The 17,277-nt window shown below is 41.0% G+C and overlaps 2 protein-coding genes across 6 annotated transcripts; both read right to left on the reverse strand.

Annotated features, from left to right (window-relative positions):
* Positions 1–457: 457 nt before the first annotated feature.
* On the reverse strand, positions 458–7,554 carry LOC105026266. 2 transcript variants are annotated; one of them, XM_029124801.2, is made up of 4 exons: positions 7,463–7,554; positions 6,193–6,687; positions 3,441–3,531; positions 458–927 (listed from the first exon to the last, which is right to left on the reverse strand). In XM_029124801.2, exons 1-4 carry the CDS (start codon positions 7,521–7,523, stop codon positions 717–719), a joined length of 858 nt encoding a protein of 285 aa, XP_028980634.2. In that variant the 5' UTR covers positions 7,524–7,554; the 3' UTR covers positions 458–716. The 2 variants fall into 2 exon arrangements, with proteins under 2 accessions (XP_028980634.2, XP_028980635.2); XM_029124802.2 differs by lacking the exon at positions 458–927 and adding an exon at positions 2,053–3,343.
* Positions 7,555–12,672: 5,118 nt separating this feature from the next.
* On the reverse strand, positions 12,673–16,456 carry LOC105026265 (arrestin domain-containing protein 3). 4 transcript variants are annotated; one of them, XM_013136930.4, is made up of 6 exons: positions 15,953–16,456; positions 15,587–15,644; positions 15,049–15,139; positions 14,790–14,886; positions 14,193–14,449; positions 12,673–13,951 (listed from the first exon to the last, which is right to left on the reverse strand). In XM_013136930.4, the coding sequence occupies exons 1-6, from the start codon at positions 16,206–16,208 to the stop codon at positions 13,487–13,489; spliced, it is 1,224 nt and encodes a 407-aa protein (XP_012992384.1). In that variant the 5' UTR covers positions 16,209–16,456; the 3' UTR covers positions 12,673–13,486. The 4 variants fall into 4 exon arrangements, with proteins under 4 accessions (XP_012992384.1, XP_010895914.2, XP_028980670.1 ...); XM_010897612.5 differs by having other exon boundaries at positions 14,992–15,139; XM_029124837.2 differs by lacking the exon at positions 14,193–14,449 and having other exon boundaries at positions 14,992–15,139.
* Positions 16,457–17,277: the final 821 nt, after the last annotated feature.

Genomic DNA, 17,277 nt, shown 5'->3' on the forward strand with positions numbered 1-17,277 from the left:
CAAAAGGCTAATTGATCATTAGAAAACCCCTATTGCAATTATGTTAACGAAACTGAAAACTTGTGCTGATTAAAGAAGCAATAAAACTGTCTTTCTTTAGAATAGTTGAGTATCTTCAAGAGCATCAGCAATCGTAGGTTCGATTACAGGCTCAAAATGTCCAGAAATAAAAGATCCCTGTGAATGCCACTTGATTGGAGCCAGTTTCCTCCTAAAACAAGACAATGGCCCCAAGCACAGCTCCAAACTATGCAAGAACTATTTAGGGAGGAAGTCAGCTGGTATTCTCTGTATAATGGAGTGGCCAGCACACTCACCGGATCTCAACAGTATTGAGCTATTGTGGGAGCATCTTGACCGTATGGGATGTAACAAGTGCCCATCAAGCCAATCCAACTTGTGGGAGCTATTTCAGGAAGCATGAGGTAAAATCTCTTCAGATTAACTCAACAAATTAACAACTAGAATGCCAAAGTTCTGCAAGGCTGTAATTGCTGCAAATGGAGGATTCTTTGACAAAAGCAAACTCTGTAGGACACAATTATGATTTAAATTACAAATAATTTTTTCTAACCTTGTCAATGACAACATTTCCTATTCATTTGCTGTATTCCCTATTCAAACTAATTTCATGCACGCTGTCATGGAAAACAAAGACATTTCTAAGTGACCACAGACTTTTTAGCGGCAGCGAACATGGGACACGTTGGTCTCAGTCAGTCAGGCAGCTGTTGTGGAAACAGCGGTGTGAAGGTGCCATCTTTCCACTCAATGAGGATCTCTCCGCGCTGCCGGGAGGGAGAGCAGCCAGGGCCCATGGGGTGCTGTGTTAGGGGGGCTCTCTCACTGGGCACGGGGGATCCCGGCTGACTGGCCAACCCCACCGGGATGTAGGTCTTCAGCACACACACCGGCTTCCTCTTCTTCCTGGGAGGGAAGGCATTCTTATTCCAGCGCTGCAGCTTTGTGGGCGGTTGTGGGCACTGCAGTTCCACTTTAGGTCCGGCTTGTCTGAGACACTTTTCTAACCACAAAAAATCAGCTACCTTTGAACTATCTATGTGTAGCATTCACAGGTCATGTTAATGGAGGAGGACACTCCCAGAACATGTCACTGGCAGTCCATACTAACACGTTTAGGTTCACGCTCATATTTAGCAGAATGTGTCAGAATTGTTCATTATTTTCAAATAGAACATGAAAAATGTATTTTGTTTTGAGGAGTTGTGGGGGTACTGACCTTCAACACTACATTTTAAAGTGCCAACTATTTAGAATGACAGACACTTGCTATAATTGTCAAAAATCCCTGAATCAGTAGCGGAATGGTTTGGTGTGTGTGGCTGTTGTAATTCCCACAAAATCCCACTAATTAACTTTAAAATCTGTGGTTAACCAACAGATAAGCAGTGTGTGTGGCAGACGTTCTCCCAACAAAATCTGACAAATTGACTTAAAAATACAATGTTTACCCAGGATCAAACGTATTTAGCGTTGGTAAACATTGGTATTTAACTTTCTACAGGTTTAAACGCAAAACCCAAGACTAAAACTGGTATGGCAACAGCAGAGTGGTGAAAACAAACTAAATGTTTTGACGAGTTGTGAACACAGATTTCTTCCTATTGCATGCTTCTTCAAATTAATGTGTGCTGTTTGGCTATGTTTAATCTAACAGGTTCGCTTATTGAACAACAGTTCAATTAGGTTTCATACTGTGGTTACAGCAAATTAAATGATCAATTATATAGCACCAACACCCTGTGAGCTGTTGACCAATTTGAATGCATTCTAGAGCACTGAGTATAAAAAAAATCAGTCAGTTTAATTTGCATATACACTGGTAAGCCAAAACATTATGACCCCTCACAGGTGAAGTGAATAATGTTGATCATCTCCTAACAAGGGCACATGTCAAGGTCTGGGTAGATCAAATGGTAAACGAACAATCAGTTCTCGTAGTCAAAGTGTTGGATGCAGGAAAAATGGGCAGGAGTAAAGACCTGAGCGTCTCTGACAAGGGCCAGATTGTTATGGCTATAGGACTGGGTCAGAGCATCTCTGAAACGGTTTTTTTGGGGGGCTCTCGGTCAGCTGTGGTCAGTACCAACCGACAGTGGTCTGAGGAGGAAACAACCACAAACCGGCAACAGGGTTTTGGACACTCAAGGCTCATTGAGCGTGAGGGTAATGAAGCCTATCCCATCTGATCCGAACTGACAGGTCTACTGTGGCCCAAGTCACAGAAAATGTGAATGATGTTACGGAGGAATGTGTCACGCATCCTGTGTGAATGTGTCGCACCCTGTGTGAATGTGTCGGGCATCCTGTGTGAATGTGCAACGCACCCCGTGTGAATGTACAACGCACCCTGTGTGAATGTGTCACGCACCCCGTGTGAATGTGCAACACACCCCGTGTGAATGTGTCACGCACCCTGTGTGAATGTGTCACGCACCCTGTATGAATGTGCAATGCACCCCGTGTGAATGTGTCACGCACCCTGTGTGAATGTGTCACGCACCCTGTGTGAATGTACAACGCACCCCATGTGAATGTGTCACGCACCCTGTGTGAATGTGTCACGCACCCCGTGTGAATGTGCAACGCACCCCGTGTGAATGTGCAATGCACCCCGTGTGAATGTGTCACGCACCCTGTGTGAATGTGTCACGCACCCTGTGTGAATGTTCAACGCACCCCGTGTGAATGTGTCGCACCCCGTGTGAATGTGCAACGCACCCTGTGTGAATGTGTCACGCACCCTGTGTGAATGTGCAACGCACCCCGTGTGAATGTGTCGCACTCCGTGTGAATGTGCAACACAACCTGTGTGAATGTGCGGCGCACCCTGCTGCGTAGACCGGTCAGTGTCGCCCACTGTCAAAAGCTCCTACAACGGGCACACAAGCACCAGAACTGGACCTTGAAGCAGTGGAGGAAGGTCGCCTGGTTCGATGAGTCCCATTTCCTTTCACAGAACGTGGACAGCGGTGTACATGTGGGCCGTTTACCTGGGGAAGTGATGGCACCAGGATGTACTGTGGGAGGACGACAAGCCAGTGGAGGGAGTGTGATGCTCTGGGCAATGTTCTGCTGGGAAGCCCTGGTGGATGTCAATTTGACATGTGCCATTTACCTTAACATTGCTGCAGACCAGGTACATCCCTTCATGATAGTGGTGTTCCCTGGTGGCAGGGCTTGAAAGATCTGCTGCTAATGTCTTGGTGCCAGATACCACAGGACACCTTCAGGGGTCTTGTAGAGTCCATGCCTCAACAGATCCGCGCTGTTTTGGCAGGTGCTCATAATGTTTTGGGTCATCAGTGGATACTTGGAGACTCTGAATTAAAAAAAATCCAGACTATTCTGCTAATTTCCCTCAGGCCCTTTGTCAGTAGACCAGAAGGCCACTAGGACTGCCTTTTGTGTGTTCTTACCTGCTGTGGAAAATGTTGAGGGTTAGTATAACAGTCCCCAATACCAAGGCCATAGAACTCAACACCAGCATGACCACTTCCCAGCCAAACCCTGTACCAAACACACACACACACAAAGACAGATTGGCAAGATCTCAAAAACCCTTCTGGAATGTTGGTTGGCCATCAACACAGCCACACTACCAATTCCAACATTAAATTCCATGTCCTCTAGCGCCTCTTGGTGGTGGATAAATTACACAGTAGGAGGCAGACTTCTAAGCATTTTGTTTCTTGGATTTCCCTCAAACCCATAAACAGGACAGCGATAGTGTTCTTTCAACAACCCAATGCCAAAAAGTTCCCAATTCACCATACTCTGTGGTAAAGAATGCCACGGAGGGGCCCTCGGGTGTTGTGATTTCGGGCAGATGGAATAGCTTGGTCTCAGGGTCCATTTCAGTGGGAACCCACATCATCCCCTGGTACAGGAGGTGGAAACTCATGAGCAATAGTAACACTGGGGTAAAACAGTCTGACAACTAAAACAGTCTGACAACTAGAACATATCTTCTCAAAGCTGTAGATCCTTTGTCTGATTAACCCAGTTTGTCAATATGCCATCACAACATAGCCGGTCCAAATGTGATTCAGAGTGATTCCGAAGTTGCGTTTTTTACAGCTGTATTATAATTGCATTTTAGCATGGCTGCTCTAAAACTATGACTTTCATGTCAATGTACTATTCATATATTGTCATTCTATGTACAGTAATTAGTCTGTTTCAGAGAATTCATTAAGATAAGTAGAATTAAATTCTGTGACTTAGTGAGATGCTTTTGTTCAAGTACAAGCATAGAGGTTGCATCAGTTTGGAATGTGGGTCTACTTCTCTCCTGATTACAGAGTGCTTGGCACAACCTGGACAGTGTCAACACATTTTTAATCTTTCTGGGAAAATGTACTGGATCACAATGTATGTATCTACTGCATTTCACCAACTCATCTTTTATAAACTTCACAGAGAGTTTTGGAATATTTGGTATAATTGAAATATAGAGCTTTTAATCACCTCTAGAAGTCTGCTGGCAAGGGGTACCCTGGGTCAGGAGTTATGAATGTTCTTGCATCCAGAACAAATGAAGGCTATCCCTGTTGAATAATTAGGAACCACTGTTACGTGACCAGACACATGGCTTTCTGACCACCCACCACCTACACCCATACAACCATGATATTGTAGGGAATTCACTGGGTGACCCTTATCAGCATTCAAACACAGGTCCGACAACTGTTGAACAAACACAGGTCCCACAACTGTTGAACAAACACAGGTCCAACAACTGTTGAACAAACACAGGTCCAACAGCTGTTGAACAAACACAGGTCCGACAACTGTCAAGCAAACACAGGTCCGACAATTGTCAAGCAAACACACATCCGACAACTGTCAAACAAACACACATCCGACAACTGTCAAGCAAACACACATCCGACAACTGTCAAGCAAACACACATCCGACAACTGTCAAGCAAACACACGTCCGACAACTGTCAAGCAAACACACGTCCGACAACTGTCAAGCAAACACAGGTCCGACAACTGTCAAGAAAACACACATCCGACAACTGTCAAACAAACACAGGTCCGACAACTGTCAAGCAAACACACATCCGACAACTGTCAAGCAAACACACATCCGACAACTGTCAAGCAAACACACGTCCGACAACTGTCAAGCAAACACAGGTCCGACAACTGTCAAGCAAACACACATCTGACAACTGTTTTTATTGCTTTTGATGCTGTTCAGGAAAATGACGCTGTCTATGGAATAGATAACATCAGGTTGATCAAATCAGAACAGGTTTAGAGAGCATTAACAACTTCAACATACAGGAAATAAAAATCCACGCAGAGAACTGGATCTGTACCACACTGAAGCTTCGATATGTTTAGAGATATACATATTCTCAGAATGAACGAAAAAAGGCACATGCAAGAAGATGAGAAAATGTGTCTGGGAAGGTAGAAATGATGTTGAGAAACCTGCAAAATGGCAAAAAAAACTACTCTTTTTTTTTTTAAACACCCTCCTAAAAGCAAAATGCACACATAAAATGTATACATTTTAAACTGTCTGTAATTCACAGAAAGACAATATACAGTCTGATGACTGCTCTATTGATAACATGTACACCTCATATTTTCTGATCACTTTCTATGTACATTAGATGTACATTAGCACATTTTAATCTATCCATTCACAGGCACTACAACACTTATATTGATAATATTAAAGATTTCGATTAATTTTGTCAGACTGTACTACATATTAAAATTTCTACATTATTTGAAATTGGTCCATATTCCCATATTGCTCCATATTCCCATTTTTACATTATTTGAAATTGGTCAATATTCCCATATTGCTCCATATTCCCATTTTTACATTATTTGAAATTGCTCCATATTGCTCCATATTCCCATTTCTACATTATTGGAAATTGCTTCTAGTCAGTATTGGTATTTATATTTAGTATGTTCTATTATTCTTTATGCTTTATATATTTATTTTATATTTTCTTTTAATTTCTACGCATTCAGTGTTATTCGGTGCACTTGTCAAATAAAAGACTTTGACAATGAATAACATCTACTATCAAAGCTACTGAAGGATGGCAGTAGGCAACTCTCTTCCCTACAATTGCACCCTATTTGATGCTTCTTCTATCTGGACTGAGAGTGGCTGTTTTAAATCTAGCGGCATACCTGCTGAGACGGGTTGAGCAGTAGATTGCAAGGACCCATGGGGACGAGGGTGGCGATGGTCCTCTCTCTTGCTACAGACAGTAAGGTTGCCTGGCGTTCTCCACTTGCTGGCCAGCCCACGCTCTTCGGAGAGGACGACTTCGGAGGACACGTGACGGGCGGTGAGGTGGAGCCCCTTTCCAAACAGCGTTAGGTGGCCCCTCCTGGAGCAGGCCCATGCCTGGCCATTCCCATCTCCCATGTCGCCTGTAGTCCCAGTTCCATCCTCAGGGCCACGGCCGCAGCGGTGCATTCGGACACTGCGATGGCGCTCATGGCCACTCAGGCACTTTCCCGTGTGCAGGCTGCCAAGGGCTCGGCCCTCTGGGAGCCACTGCCACTCCTGCACGGTGGAGCCAACGCGGCACTCCTTCAGCCCCACCCCGGGACAGGCATCCGGCAGGACCTGCAAACACTTCCCCAGCAGCTCGTTCCTTATGGTAAAGCCAATTACCTCTGTGGGAGAAATATAGAAAAACACGACATAAAATGATAGTGCATTAGCCTCTGAAAGTAACACTGGATGAAGAAATGGGCCCAGGTCTGACAACGTGGGCTTTATATACATGAAGATGTGTATTATCCAATGACACGATTGGGGCAAAAGGTGTCTGGTTTACAGCAATGTTTAAATGAGGTAGACACTTTTTTAATATTATGAACATATGGAAGGGAGATGTCCTGACTCAGGGAGGACTTTTTGTACAGCACATCATTCTGCGTGCTTCTATATCTGTTCTTTCTAGGACTGATCCGCCAAAATGAATGCATAAACTATGTATAGTTGTTCTTCAGAGCGCACGATTTAAAAAACTACTTCACATTTAACCTTCGATCACCTACTAACTAAAACGTCAACGTCCTGTACTGTACCATAATAGTTATATTCAATGGTTGACTTGGGCCGAAACGGTCCGCAACGGCGTTTCGGTACTTCAGATTTTAGGCAAACAGCGTTTTAGGACATGCTTTATTAACACAATACATTTTCACGAACACAGTCCATTATGGACTTATTTTATCTTAAGTCAAGCGCTGGTTATATTTGTGAGTAAAACTAGTTACGTGGGGATGCATATAACTCCTATACTTTCGTTAGCCCCTGTAGCATTAGCACAGTACCACCAATCGCAATAAAGTAGCCTCAACAAATACTGACTATTTTGGAAGAGAACAAGAAAAACAACAAAAGTCCGCAAAACTAACTGGCAACTTATCTAGAAGTTCTTACCGTGGAAAACAAGAATGGCAAGACTGATGGCGCAGGGACCAAACAACTTGTTCCCCATCATGAACAACAGTGCACTGTTTCCCGTGGCAACAACCTAGTTGGATCTGCGCGTGGGGGATTGGTTGCATCATCAATATGTCCCCCATTGGTTCTCCACGGGCACGAGGGGTGTGTGAACCGAAATGAAGATTTCCATTTAGAACTGGTAAACGATAGAAAGAGAATAAATTGGCTGAGCACAGAATTGGAACACTTAACCCACTGTATGTTTTACTGCAACACCCAAGCATAAATAACATTTAACCAGCTAATTAAAACTTGTCATGATCGATTTGTCAGGTTTAACTATCTTAGTGGGGAGAACCAGAAAAATCTAACTTTTATGCCAAAACCTAACACCTACAGCACTGGTACACTGGCTGATCTACAAGCCCCTCTTTCAAATCCCGGCTTCTCAGTTGCCTCCTCAAAGTCAGCCTGCCTAACAGAATGCTGCTCTCTGGTAGATAACTCACACTGGTCATCCTCCTTTGGTCTACATTATTTTCATATCTGACAATGACTGAAATATTTTACAAAAGAATCATAAACTTACTTTTTTTTTTAAATGCTTCAAATGCTATAGTACCAAAGGACCAATCTTCACATAACTTCATATTTGGCATCTATGGACCAAGTTTTGTAAATGCAAAATAATCCAGCCCAGTACACCAAAAACATGGCCACTCCTGACCAATGAACATTTGCTGGGATGTGGTTCTGCAACTCCAACACAAATAATTGAATTATAATAACCACTTGGTATGTATGGTTAGGTCCGGAAATAATTAAACACTGACACAAGTTTTGTTTTTTGTCTGTGTACCAAAATATATTCAAGTTACAGTTAAAATAATGAATCTGGTCTTAAAGTGCAGTTTCTCAGCTTTAATTTGAGGGTATTCATATCCAAATTAGAGGATGGGTTTTGCTCTTTAATATGTAGCCCCCTCTTCTTCAAGGGACCAAAAGTAATTGGACAGTTGACTCAAAAGCTGTTTCATGGACAGGTGTGAGTTATTCTTTAGTGATTTCTTCATCAATTAAACAGGTAAAACGTCTGGAGTTGATTCCAGGCGTGACATTCGCATTTGAAAGCTGTTGCTGTGAAGCCACAACATGCAGTCAAAGGAGCTCTCAATGCAAGTGAGTAAAACAGGCCATCCTTAGGCTGCAAAAAATCCATCAGAAAGATAGCAGGAACATTAGGAAAGGCCAACATAAATGCACTGGTGAGCTCTGCAACCAAAAAAGGCCTGGACGTCCATGGAAGACAACGGTGGTGGATGATCGAAGGACCCTTTCCATAGTAAAGCAAAACCTCTTCACAACATCCAGCCAAGTGATGAACACTCTCCAGGAGGCAGGCAGGTCATTTTCCAAGTCTACCATGAGAGCAAATACAGAGGGTTCACCACAAGGTGTAAATCATTCATCAAGCCTCAAGAATGTTTGCCAAAAAACATCTATAAAAGCCAGCCCAGTTCTGGAACGGCATTCTTTGGACTGATGAAACTAAGATCAATGTGTACCAGAATGATGGGAAGAAAAAAGTATGGAAAAGGCTGGATCCGAAGCACACCACTGCTTCCAATGGCACTGGGCACTAGATGACAGAAGACAGAAGTAGCCAGATGAATTTGGAAGTGAATAGGGATATATTGTCTGCTCAGATTCAGACTAATTTAGTGACGCTTATTGGACGGTGCTTAGCTTTACAGATGGACAATGACCCAAAACATACTGCGAAATCAGCTCAGGGTTTTTTTAAGGCAACGGCATGGAATATTCTGCAATGGCCAAGTCAATCACCTGATCTCGACCCGATTGAGCATGCATTTCACTGGCTGAAGACAAAACGCAACCTGCTGAGACCCTGTTTGCTCATGCAGTATGTGAACACAGGGTCTCAGGAGGCTAATGCCCAATTTTATAATACGAGGACATCTTTCCTTTCAAAAAATATGTCCTGTTCCAAGACAATGCTTAGATATTATAATTATCAGGTCCTACTAATCCCAAATAACTAAGAGAAATCAAAAATGCATACTTTATCAAAACTCAGGTCTTAGGAGGTTCATTTGTCCAATTACATTTGAGCCCATGAAATAAGAGGACTGTGCAATTCTTAAATGTTTCATATAATATTTTTGTTCAACCCCTTGAATTAAAGCTGAAAGTCTGCACTTTTATTGCATTTCAGTTGTTTCATTTCAAATCCATTGTGGTGGCGTAGAGAGCCAAAATGATGAAAATTGTGTCAGTGTCCAAATATTTCCAGACCTAACTGTATGTTCACAATCAGGCCACAACCAAATTAATGCAAGCAATTTCCAATCAACCGCACAGTGAACCCCATGCTCACCTGATTTGACTCAATATTTTAGAACAGGTACAGAGTTTCATCTAGGCCTAACAAATATATTTGCCACATTAGCTCTGCCATGATGGACATTCTGCTGTTTATAGTTTGCTTCAAAGTCTACTCCTACTATACCAAAGGTACAAAATATCAATTTTGGCTTAAGTTGATATTTTACATCCAATGACCAAGGTCTCGCAAAATGAAACCTTGAAGGTAAAAACAAGAAAGAAAGAAAAACTAAATTCATTTGGGAGTGTAATTCAGTTACATAAACGTATCAATTAGACAGAAATGAACATATTATTAAGTTACATTTATGCAATGGTGGTCTTACAAAATCTATTTAGATGTAACATATGTGAGTACATTTAATATGGCATGGGTTTTCAATCTCCTTAAGCAGGCTTGTCACAGCTCCCACTGTAAAGCAAGCCAAAGTAACCAATCACAGAACTGTGACATCACCTGTAAATAGACTGTATGCACAGTACACATGAAATGTAAATACTAAGGTATAATTACAGACAATCAGAGAAATTAATGTTTGGATTAGTAATGATCATTGGGTCTGTTATATAGTTTATATGTATAGTGTATTCACTGTGTAAGTGGCTGTTCTTCAGTGGACTGCCTATTGGCCTCTGAGTGGTTTTGGAGAAGGAGAAGAATATGGTAATAGCACTGGATCAGGGAGGCTGTGGTAGGTTCAAGTAATCCCATTTTGAAGACCCGATGGGCTCCTTCCAGCTAAACTTTGTACTTTGGCTCTCATTTAGTCTTTTTATTGCTTTTCATTATAACGTGCAATTTAATGCAAAGCAATGTTAGTAACTACCTTTAAATTAGGACATAATTATAATATTACAAGTGTAGGTGTGATGGCTTCGAGGAAGGAGGAGCAGGAGATCAAGGCGATGCGTATTTGCTGTGTTTAATATTTTAGAGACAGAGGCGAAGCTTAACAGCGCTCTTATCAACAAAGAGAGACAATAACACACAAAGACAGGGGAAGCAGAGGGAACATATATACTGGGGGGAATGATGAGGATGAGAACCAGGTGCGCTAAACAAGACACAGGTGAAATGCATAATGAGATGGTCGGTGGTGTCAGAAGGCCGGTGACGTCGAACGCTGGAGCCTGTCTGCTGCAGGGGGAGGTGAAGCAGCAGAGGGCGCAGTCGTCACAGTTGGCGTATATCATCCACCCTCTGTGATAAACCAACACCTTTTACCCACTTTTATATCTTCTGAGGTTATTATCATTGCAAACTGTAACTTGGACTGGTAAACACAGAGTTCTTTACTAAGCTAAGTCTTACACAATTAATCACTAAGCTAACAAGGCCTAATCTTAAGAGGCCTACAAAGTCTAAGTTGATTCATTATGTTGTTAGAAATGCACTTAAATATAAATATATGGCTAGTGGTGTATTTCCAGAGGAGTTTAGTGGCCCCATGCCATGTATCAGAGATGTCTGAATCCATAGGGACAAACCTAGCATTATCACTAATTACAGAGACTTTAATGAAGCGTTCTGACCAATCCTTAATAAGAGCAACATTGATTGCATCTACGCTTTACCTGAAGCAGAGCCAGCGATAAAGCATTTCACTACTGTATTTAATTCCAATGCAGATGAAGTGTCCCTAGAAAGGCATTTGAGTGCAAAACAAACTGAACACCTGGTTCAGTTCAACATATCTGACACTTCTTGATAGAGCTGTGGCTTGGCTAAAAGGAGGAAAACAGCTTCAAGTCCTGACAAGGCAACTGAGAAACTTGTTTATGAAGTTTTGTTTGTTTTGTTTTGTTCTGTTTTTATAATCTACCTCCCCTGTAAAGCGACTTTGAGTCTAAGGAAAGTGCTATATAAATACAATTTATTATTATTATTATTAAGTATGTTACTGTTTTACTACATTATCGAACTGCAATGGGAATCCAGCCAAATTCTGAAAAACAGTAAAACCTCTAAAGAACCATTCCTACCACATTCTGCAAAAACAATACTTTAGGGATACTGCAGTTATTACTGACAAGATCTTGTTTTCTGATGCCCACAATCTCTTTGAAATAATTGTATGTACGCCATGTATTTATGCAGAAACAGTTAATGGTCAAGGATTATTCTCTGAGTTGTTTCACAGAAAAGGAAGTCCTTGATGATTTACTAGCTATCAACACTTGAAAAGCTACAGGGGATGACAAACTTGAACCAGGTCTGCTGGTTACAGCTGCATCATTAACCTGTGCATTACCTGTGCACTTACACATATTTTTTATCTTACATTAGGGGCCATTCCTTACACACGGAAAACCGCACATGTGGTGCCGTTATATAATGGTGGGTAAACTACTGCCCCTGATAAATATTGATCGCTAAACTATCTTGCCTTGCTAATTTTATGAAAACTGTAAATAAAAAATAAGCAAAATAAACTCAGCAATATATTTAATGTGGATTTTGTCAAATCCCTAACGTGTTTTTGAGAAAAAATACTTATTTCTGAAAAATACTTATTAGAACCAGAAAGTCTGACACAAAGATGGATATTTTATGTAATTGTTACAATCATTTCAGTAGTGGGTGCAAAATATATGTTTGACTAAATGATTGGATTACTTTAGACAAATGTATTGGTTTGATGTTTGGGTAGCTAAGATGAATTAATCAGTCAAAGTACATCCAAAAAAAAGGATAATAAAATGTTTCCAAAATAACAACTTGAAGCAGAGAATGCAGGGAACATTTTCATTTTAAACTAGTAAAAATCAGTAAAACATAAATGTTTTATGTTATTGGGAAAAAAATTCTAACTTTGAGTTACACTTTGTAGAAACATTTGAGTCAGAAATACATTAGGGTTTACAGTGTACATGTGCAATAATACTGTGTTGTTAAAGATTAATTCAGTGATTTCTGACCACTGGTTGTGAAAGTGGTGCTGTTGAGAAAAAAGGGGAAACTGTCACGTATGTGCAAATTCGAGCCCTATTTCATCAAAACCACATACTTAAATAATACATTTTCACGGCTAACTGAAGTATGTAGTTCTACTTGTAAACAAGGTATTACAAATCCAACCCAAAATGGGAGGTTCAAAACAAGAAATAGTGTTCATCGCAAAAGTCCCTGCATCATTAAACCTCAGAAAAAGTGCTGCTAAAAAGCTGTTTACATTAATTCATAGAGGCACTGAAAAAGGCACCATACAAGTGATCTAGGCACAGTTTCAAAAGTAATCCACCAATATTGCATCTTTGGGACAGGAATAAAAGCGTAAACACAGGATTAATACTTGTACTTAATCATATCAATGATTATCAGTTCTATACATTCTGTTTCAATAGAGTTAATCCAATACAGACACACAGAAAAGGCCCCATAGCATAATATTTGCAATGGTTTTTAAATATTGCATCATTTATCAACTGGCAAACAGAACTCAGAGTCACAAATGTGGAAGTGTATGCTATAGATTTGAAACACTGCTGAGACATAATACTGGCATACTACTGGAATAATACTGGCATAATACTGGCATTCTGTTCCTAAACCTACTAAGTATGTCACATTGGGAGTGGATCAGCAGACTCTGACGTTTATCAAAGGTGAGTTCATGGCGTGTGAGGACAAGTTGTTTCAGGAAAGAGAGAAGAATAAGATGGAGGTTCCTCTGTCTCTTGAGAAGAGGGACATGATGACATCAGGGGTGGATGAAGTGGTGCTGTAGTTGGAGGTAGAGGAAACAACGGGTCACTTTGGAGTGTATACGATGGTGGGGGAGTTGGGGGTGGAGGAATCATGGGAGCACACGGTCGCCGTGGGTCCAGCTGATATCGTCCTCCCATGGCTGCAGGTACAAGACACACCGGCAGAACAGATGGATACAGCACCCTCCTTGAACCCATGGAACGAGGACGTGGTCCCAAGGCTGTATTAGACGGGAAGTGATTGTTCCTGGGACCACCTTCAACCCTTACAGGTCTGTTGGGTGATTGGTGGGACCGGAAGCAGGAAGGGATGATAACCAATGGAAGGTTGACCTCGGAGTTCATGGCAAAAGGAATGTCCAAGCTAACCTGTGAAACAAAGGGGTGTGCTAAGGAGGAGCATTGCAAAAGTCATTAGCCAAATTCTAACTTGAGATGCACATCAGTGACCCTGCCTTAAGGAACACTGGACGCACTGGCATTAATAGAACAATGAGTGTGACTACAAACGCCTTGATAATATTCATAACATGGTTATAATGCTTACAGTGTTTTGTTTCTATCTAATACTATTATTATGAAGGGAAGTGATCATCCCATGCTTGCATACCTTTAGAATGTACTCTACTTTTATTATGTTACAGTTCAGGATGGACAATCCCTGGTCAGCAGGTATCTGCAATTTTGTAGAAAGACTTTGTCTACTTTTGGACAGGATGGGCTCTCCAACAACTTTGATGACTGTCTGGTTTGAAGTCTTTGTACTGCCACTAGCTGTGAAACTCACTTCCTGCTTCAGACTGAATTTTGGCTTAATGTTACGGGAAGAGTTGTTCTGGATGTTTGCATGGATGTCCACCCGCTCACCTGTATTGAAAGAAGTCGCCATAAAATAGGAAAAGAAAATAAGACACCTGAGATTCCAAATATGCCAATTTGTTTTAATTTGTACAGGTTCTGTACAACATTTTTGGAGCATTCAATAACTGGACTGTGCCTTGTGCCTTGGAGGGTAATTGTGTGGACCGGACAGACCTTATTTTTTCTGAAACTGAATATGTTTCAGAACCAAGCCCTTGATGACAAAACAGTACATATTTGATAATGACGGTGTAGTTTGTGTCACACAAACAGCACAGGCACACATCTAGATTCGAGTACATTCATCTGTATCAATTCGTAAGACTTAATGTGGAAAATCTGTTACCTGGCATGAAACCCATTCTTTCAACGTGGACATCCATGGTCACCTGACCTGAGGAGAATATACCCACTGACTTGTTCTTCATGCCCTGCTGTGGAGACTGGAATAATGGATTCGGATATTACTTTATGTTCTATAACATGACACATCCATCCACTGTTCTCATATCACGTGACTGACAACAGAAGCCATGGAGTTTACACACCATAAGCCGGCCAGGGTTCAAATCAGCTTTGGAGACGAAGGTGATTTCCTTCTTTACCTCGTGTGTCTTCAACCAACCCCTGACCAGCTTGACTTCCAGTTTGTACACGATCTCTCCATAAAGACCACTGAAGGATGATGGCATGCTTCTGCATATGAAAACAGTGTCACGTTGAATTATACACTGCATGGTTCGAATCTTGAATATAAATGAGTTAAATGCTGTGGTTCAAGTAGATATAACACATTTATGATAAAATAACGGTTTACTATTGTAACTTCTGCCATTCTTTACAACCACAACTAATCCCTGACCACTGGGTGTGTCCAGTCAGACTTTAAAAATATCTTCTTTCTTGCACTTTTCTGACAGCTACTTTATTTAGTAAGGTGTGTGTACTTACTACTAGTGGATGGTGTGGTTGTCACAACTATTATCTTAAAACGATTGCACTAACTGGTCACTCTGGATAAGCTTCTCCTAAATGGCTAAAATGTCAAAGCAAACGTATATGTGGTCTGCGTATGCATGTTAAAACAAATGAAACAGCAGTATGTCTAATCTAATCTCTAAAACCGCTTGATTTCCCATTTACCTCTCAGGAATTTGGAGGCTAAATTGATATGTATGGATCCCAGGGGAGAGTATATTGTCTGTAACAGAAATATACCAAATTAATAAGGTGGCAATCGGATGAATTCATTTCTGAAAAAAATAAAATAAATCCCGAAACTTAAAACATAAACATTCCTTCCCCCGAAAATAGTTTTACTTTAAAACGGAAAGAAAGAGGGAGGGACCAAACAATATTGCGTCCAATAGAAAATCATTTAGATTAAATTGTCCCACTCTTTTCTTCTGTCAGTGAAACGTCGCGCAACTAAAAATAGTTTGCCTTGCGGAATGAATACAGCCAAACAACGCTAGTTGGTTCAGTAGATTGCGGTTAAAAAAGTCCTACCTTTTGGAGATTCGTCAATAATAAACTCCTTAAGTTTAAAATATCTTTTGTGTGCAGAATAATGCCTGGTGAGGTCTTTTGTACGCACTGTCCAATCAACATCTGCGTCTCCTTTCGCTTTGATGAAAAGGCTTTTCACTTTGGTTTCCTTTGCTAACTCCAAAGTAATTTTCCCGCATATACAGTCTCCTTCCGAAAATGTATCATGCTCATTAATTACATTATAGCTTAATTTAAAGTCTCTAACTGAAGGCATTTTTGACGGCTCACGAACTTTTCAGATACCTAAATTATGGTTTCCAATTCCAATAGATTCTCTAGCTACAAAGTCGTCCGCAAAATCAGATAACGCAGCTGCTAAATTCCAAATTGGAAACCAAATAGCTTCTTGGTCTTGATTTAACGTTAGGTGTTAGATTTAGGCATTGGTTTGAGGTTATACTTATAATTTTTAAAGATAGCGTGGCGTGGTTTACGACTATGTGAGTACAGAAACTAGTGAACCCCGAGACCACTCACATTGAGTGATGTCATTGTAGTGGGTTTGCACAAAATAAAATTATGAGCATCGAGAAGGATAGAGGACTCAAGTAGGTAAAATACTGTTGTAACATGAACACCATTAATTATATTGGTCTGTTTAATATTGTCAACTTGAAATTTGGGTGGCATTTTGCGTTTTGACAATGCCATTGGGCATCAACAGTCTTGGTTGGAGTATGTCAGACCAGGTAATCAGGAAATCAGCCACTGAAATTTGGATTCCATCTAATGCAGTTGACCACATTAACATTGCAGTTGCCTTCAATAGTGATGTCAGAGAAATTACAAGGAGTCATCACTCTTAAGGACATGCACCTATTATGTATAATGTATATGGCAATCTCAATGGCATTGTCTCTGCTTTTTGGCCATTACAGGCCTCTATACCACGCTATGACTCTGACACAACACAATGGAAAATTATAAAGCACTTTTCATTCTGTATGCAGAGACTGACCATCAGTGTTAACCAAATGTATCTTTTAACCCTGTAGGCCTGATGTGAAAATCAGAGATAATTTCCTTGTGCAAGGCAAGAGCAAGGCGGTTTGGTCACTTGGGCCGTTTAGTTGTCCTACTGATTTTTGGGAAAATGTGGAGGCCTAATGGTTGTGAAGCAATAAGGCTCACACTCGCCACCCACTGGATGGTTCTGGAAACTACCATTTTATCAACCCATAGACGTTTGACAAGTTTGCTTGTTATGCTTCCAAATGTTGAATATGCTTCCAAACGTGGTGAACATTTAATATAGTAACATTATTTCCCAGATATATTTTCCC

This window comes from Esox lucius, chromosome 13 (genome assembly GCF_011004845.1).
Source record: "Esox lucius isolate fEsoLuc1 chromosome 13, fEsoLuc1.pri, whole genome shotgun sequence".
In the NCBI taxonomy this organism is placed as follows: domain Eukaryota; kingdom Metazoa; phylum Chordata; class Actinopteri; order Esociformes; family Esocidae; genus Esox; species Esox lucius.

Coding starts and splice junctions, on each gene's coding strand:
- LOC105026266 (XM_029124801.2), bottom strand. CDS start 7,523: ATGATGGGGAACAAGTTGTTTGGTCCCTGCGCCATCAGTCTTGCCATT. Junction 6,688..7,462: donor TGCCATTCTTGTTTTCCACG/GTAAGAACTTCT, acceptor TTTCTCCCACAG/AGGTAATTGGCTTTACCATA. Junction 928..3,440: donor CTCAACATTTTCCACAGCAG/GTAAGAACACAC, acceptor CTTCCCTCCCAG/GAAGAAGAGGAAGCCGGTGT.
- LOC105026265 (XM_010897612.5), bottom strand. CDS start 16,208: ATGCCTTCAGTTAGAGACTTTAAATTAAGCTATAATGTAATTAATGAG. Junction 15,645..15,952: donor TATTGACGAATCTCCAAAAG/GTAGGACTTTTT, acceptor TTTCTGTTACAG/ACAATATACTCTCCCCTGGG. Junction 13,952..14,192: donor AAGTAGAGTACATTCTAAAG/GTATGCAAGCAT, acceptor TTTGTTTCACAG/GTTAGCTTGGACATTCCTTT.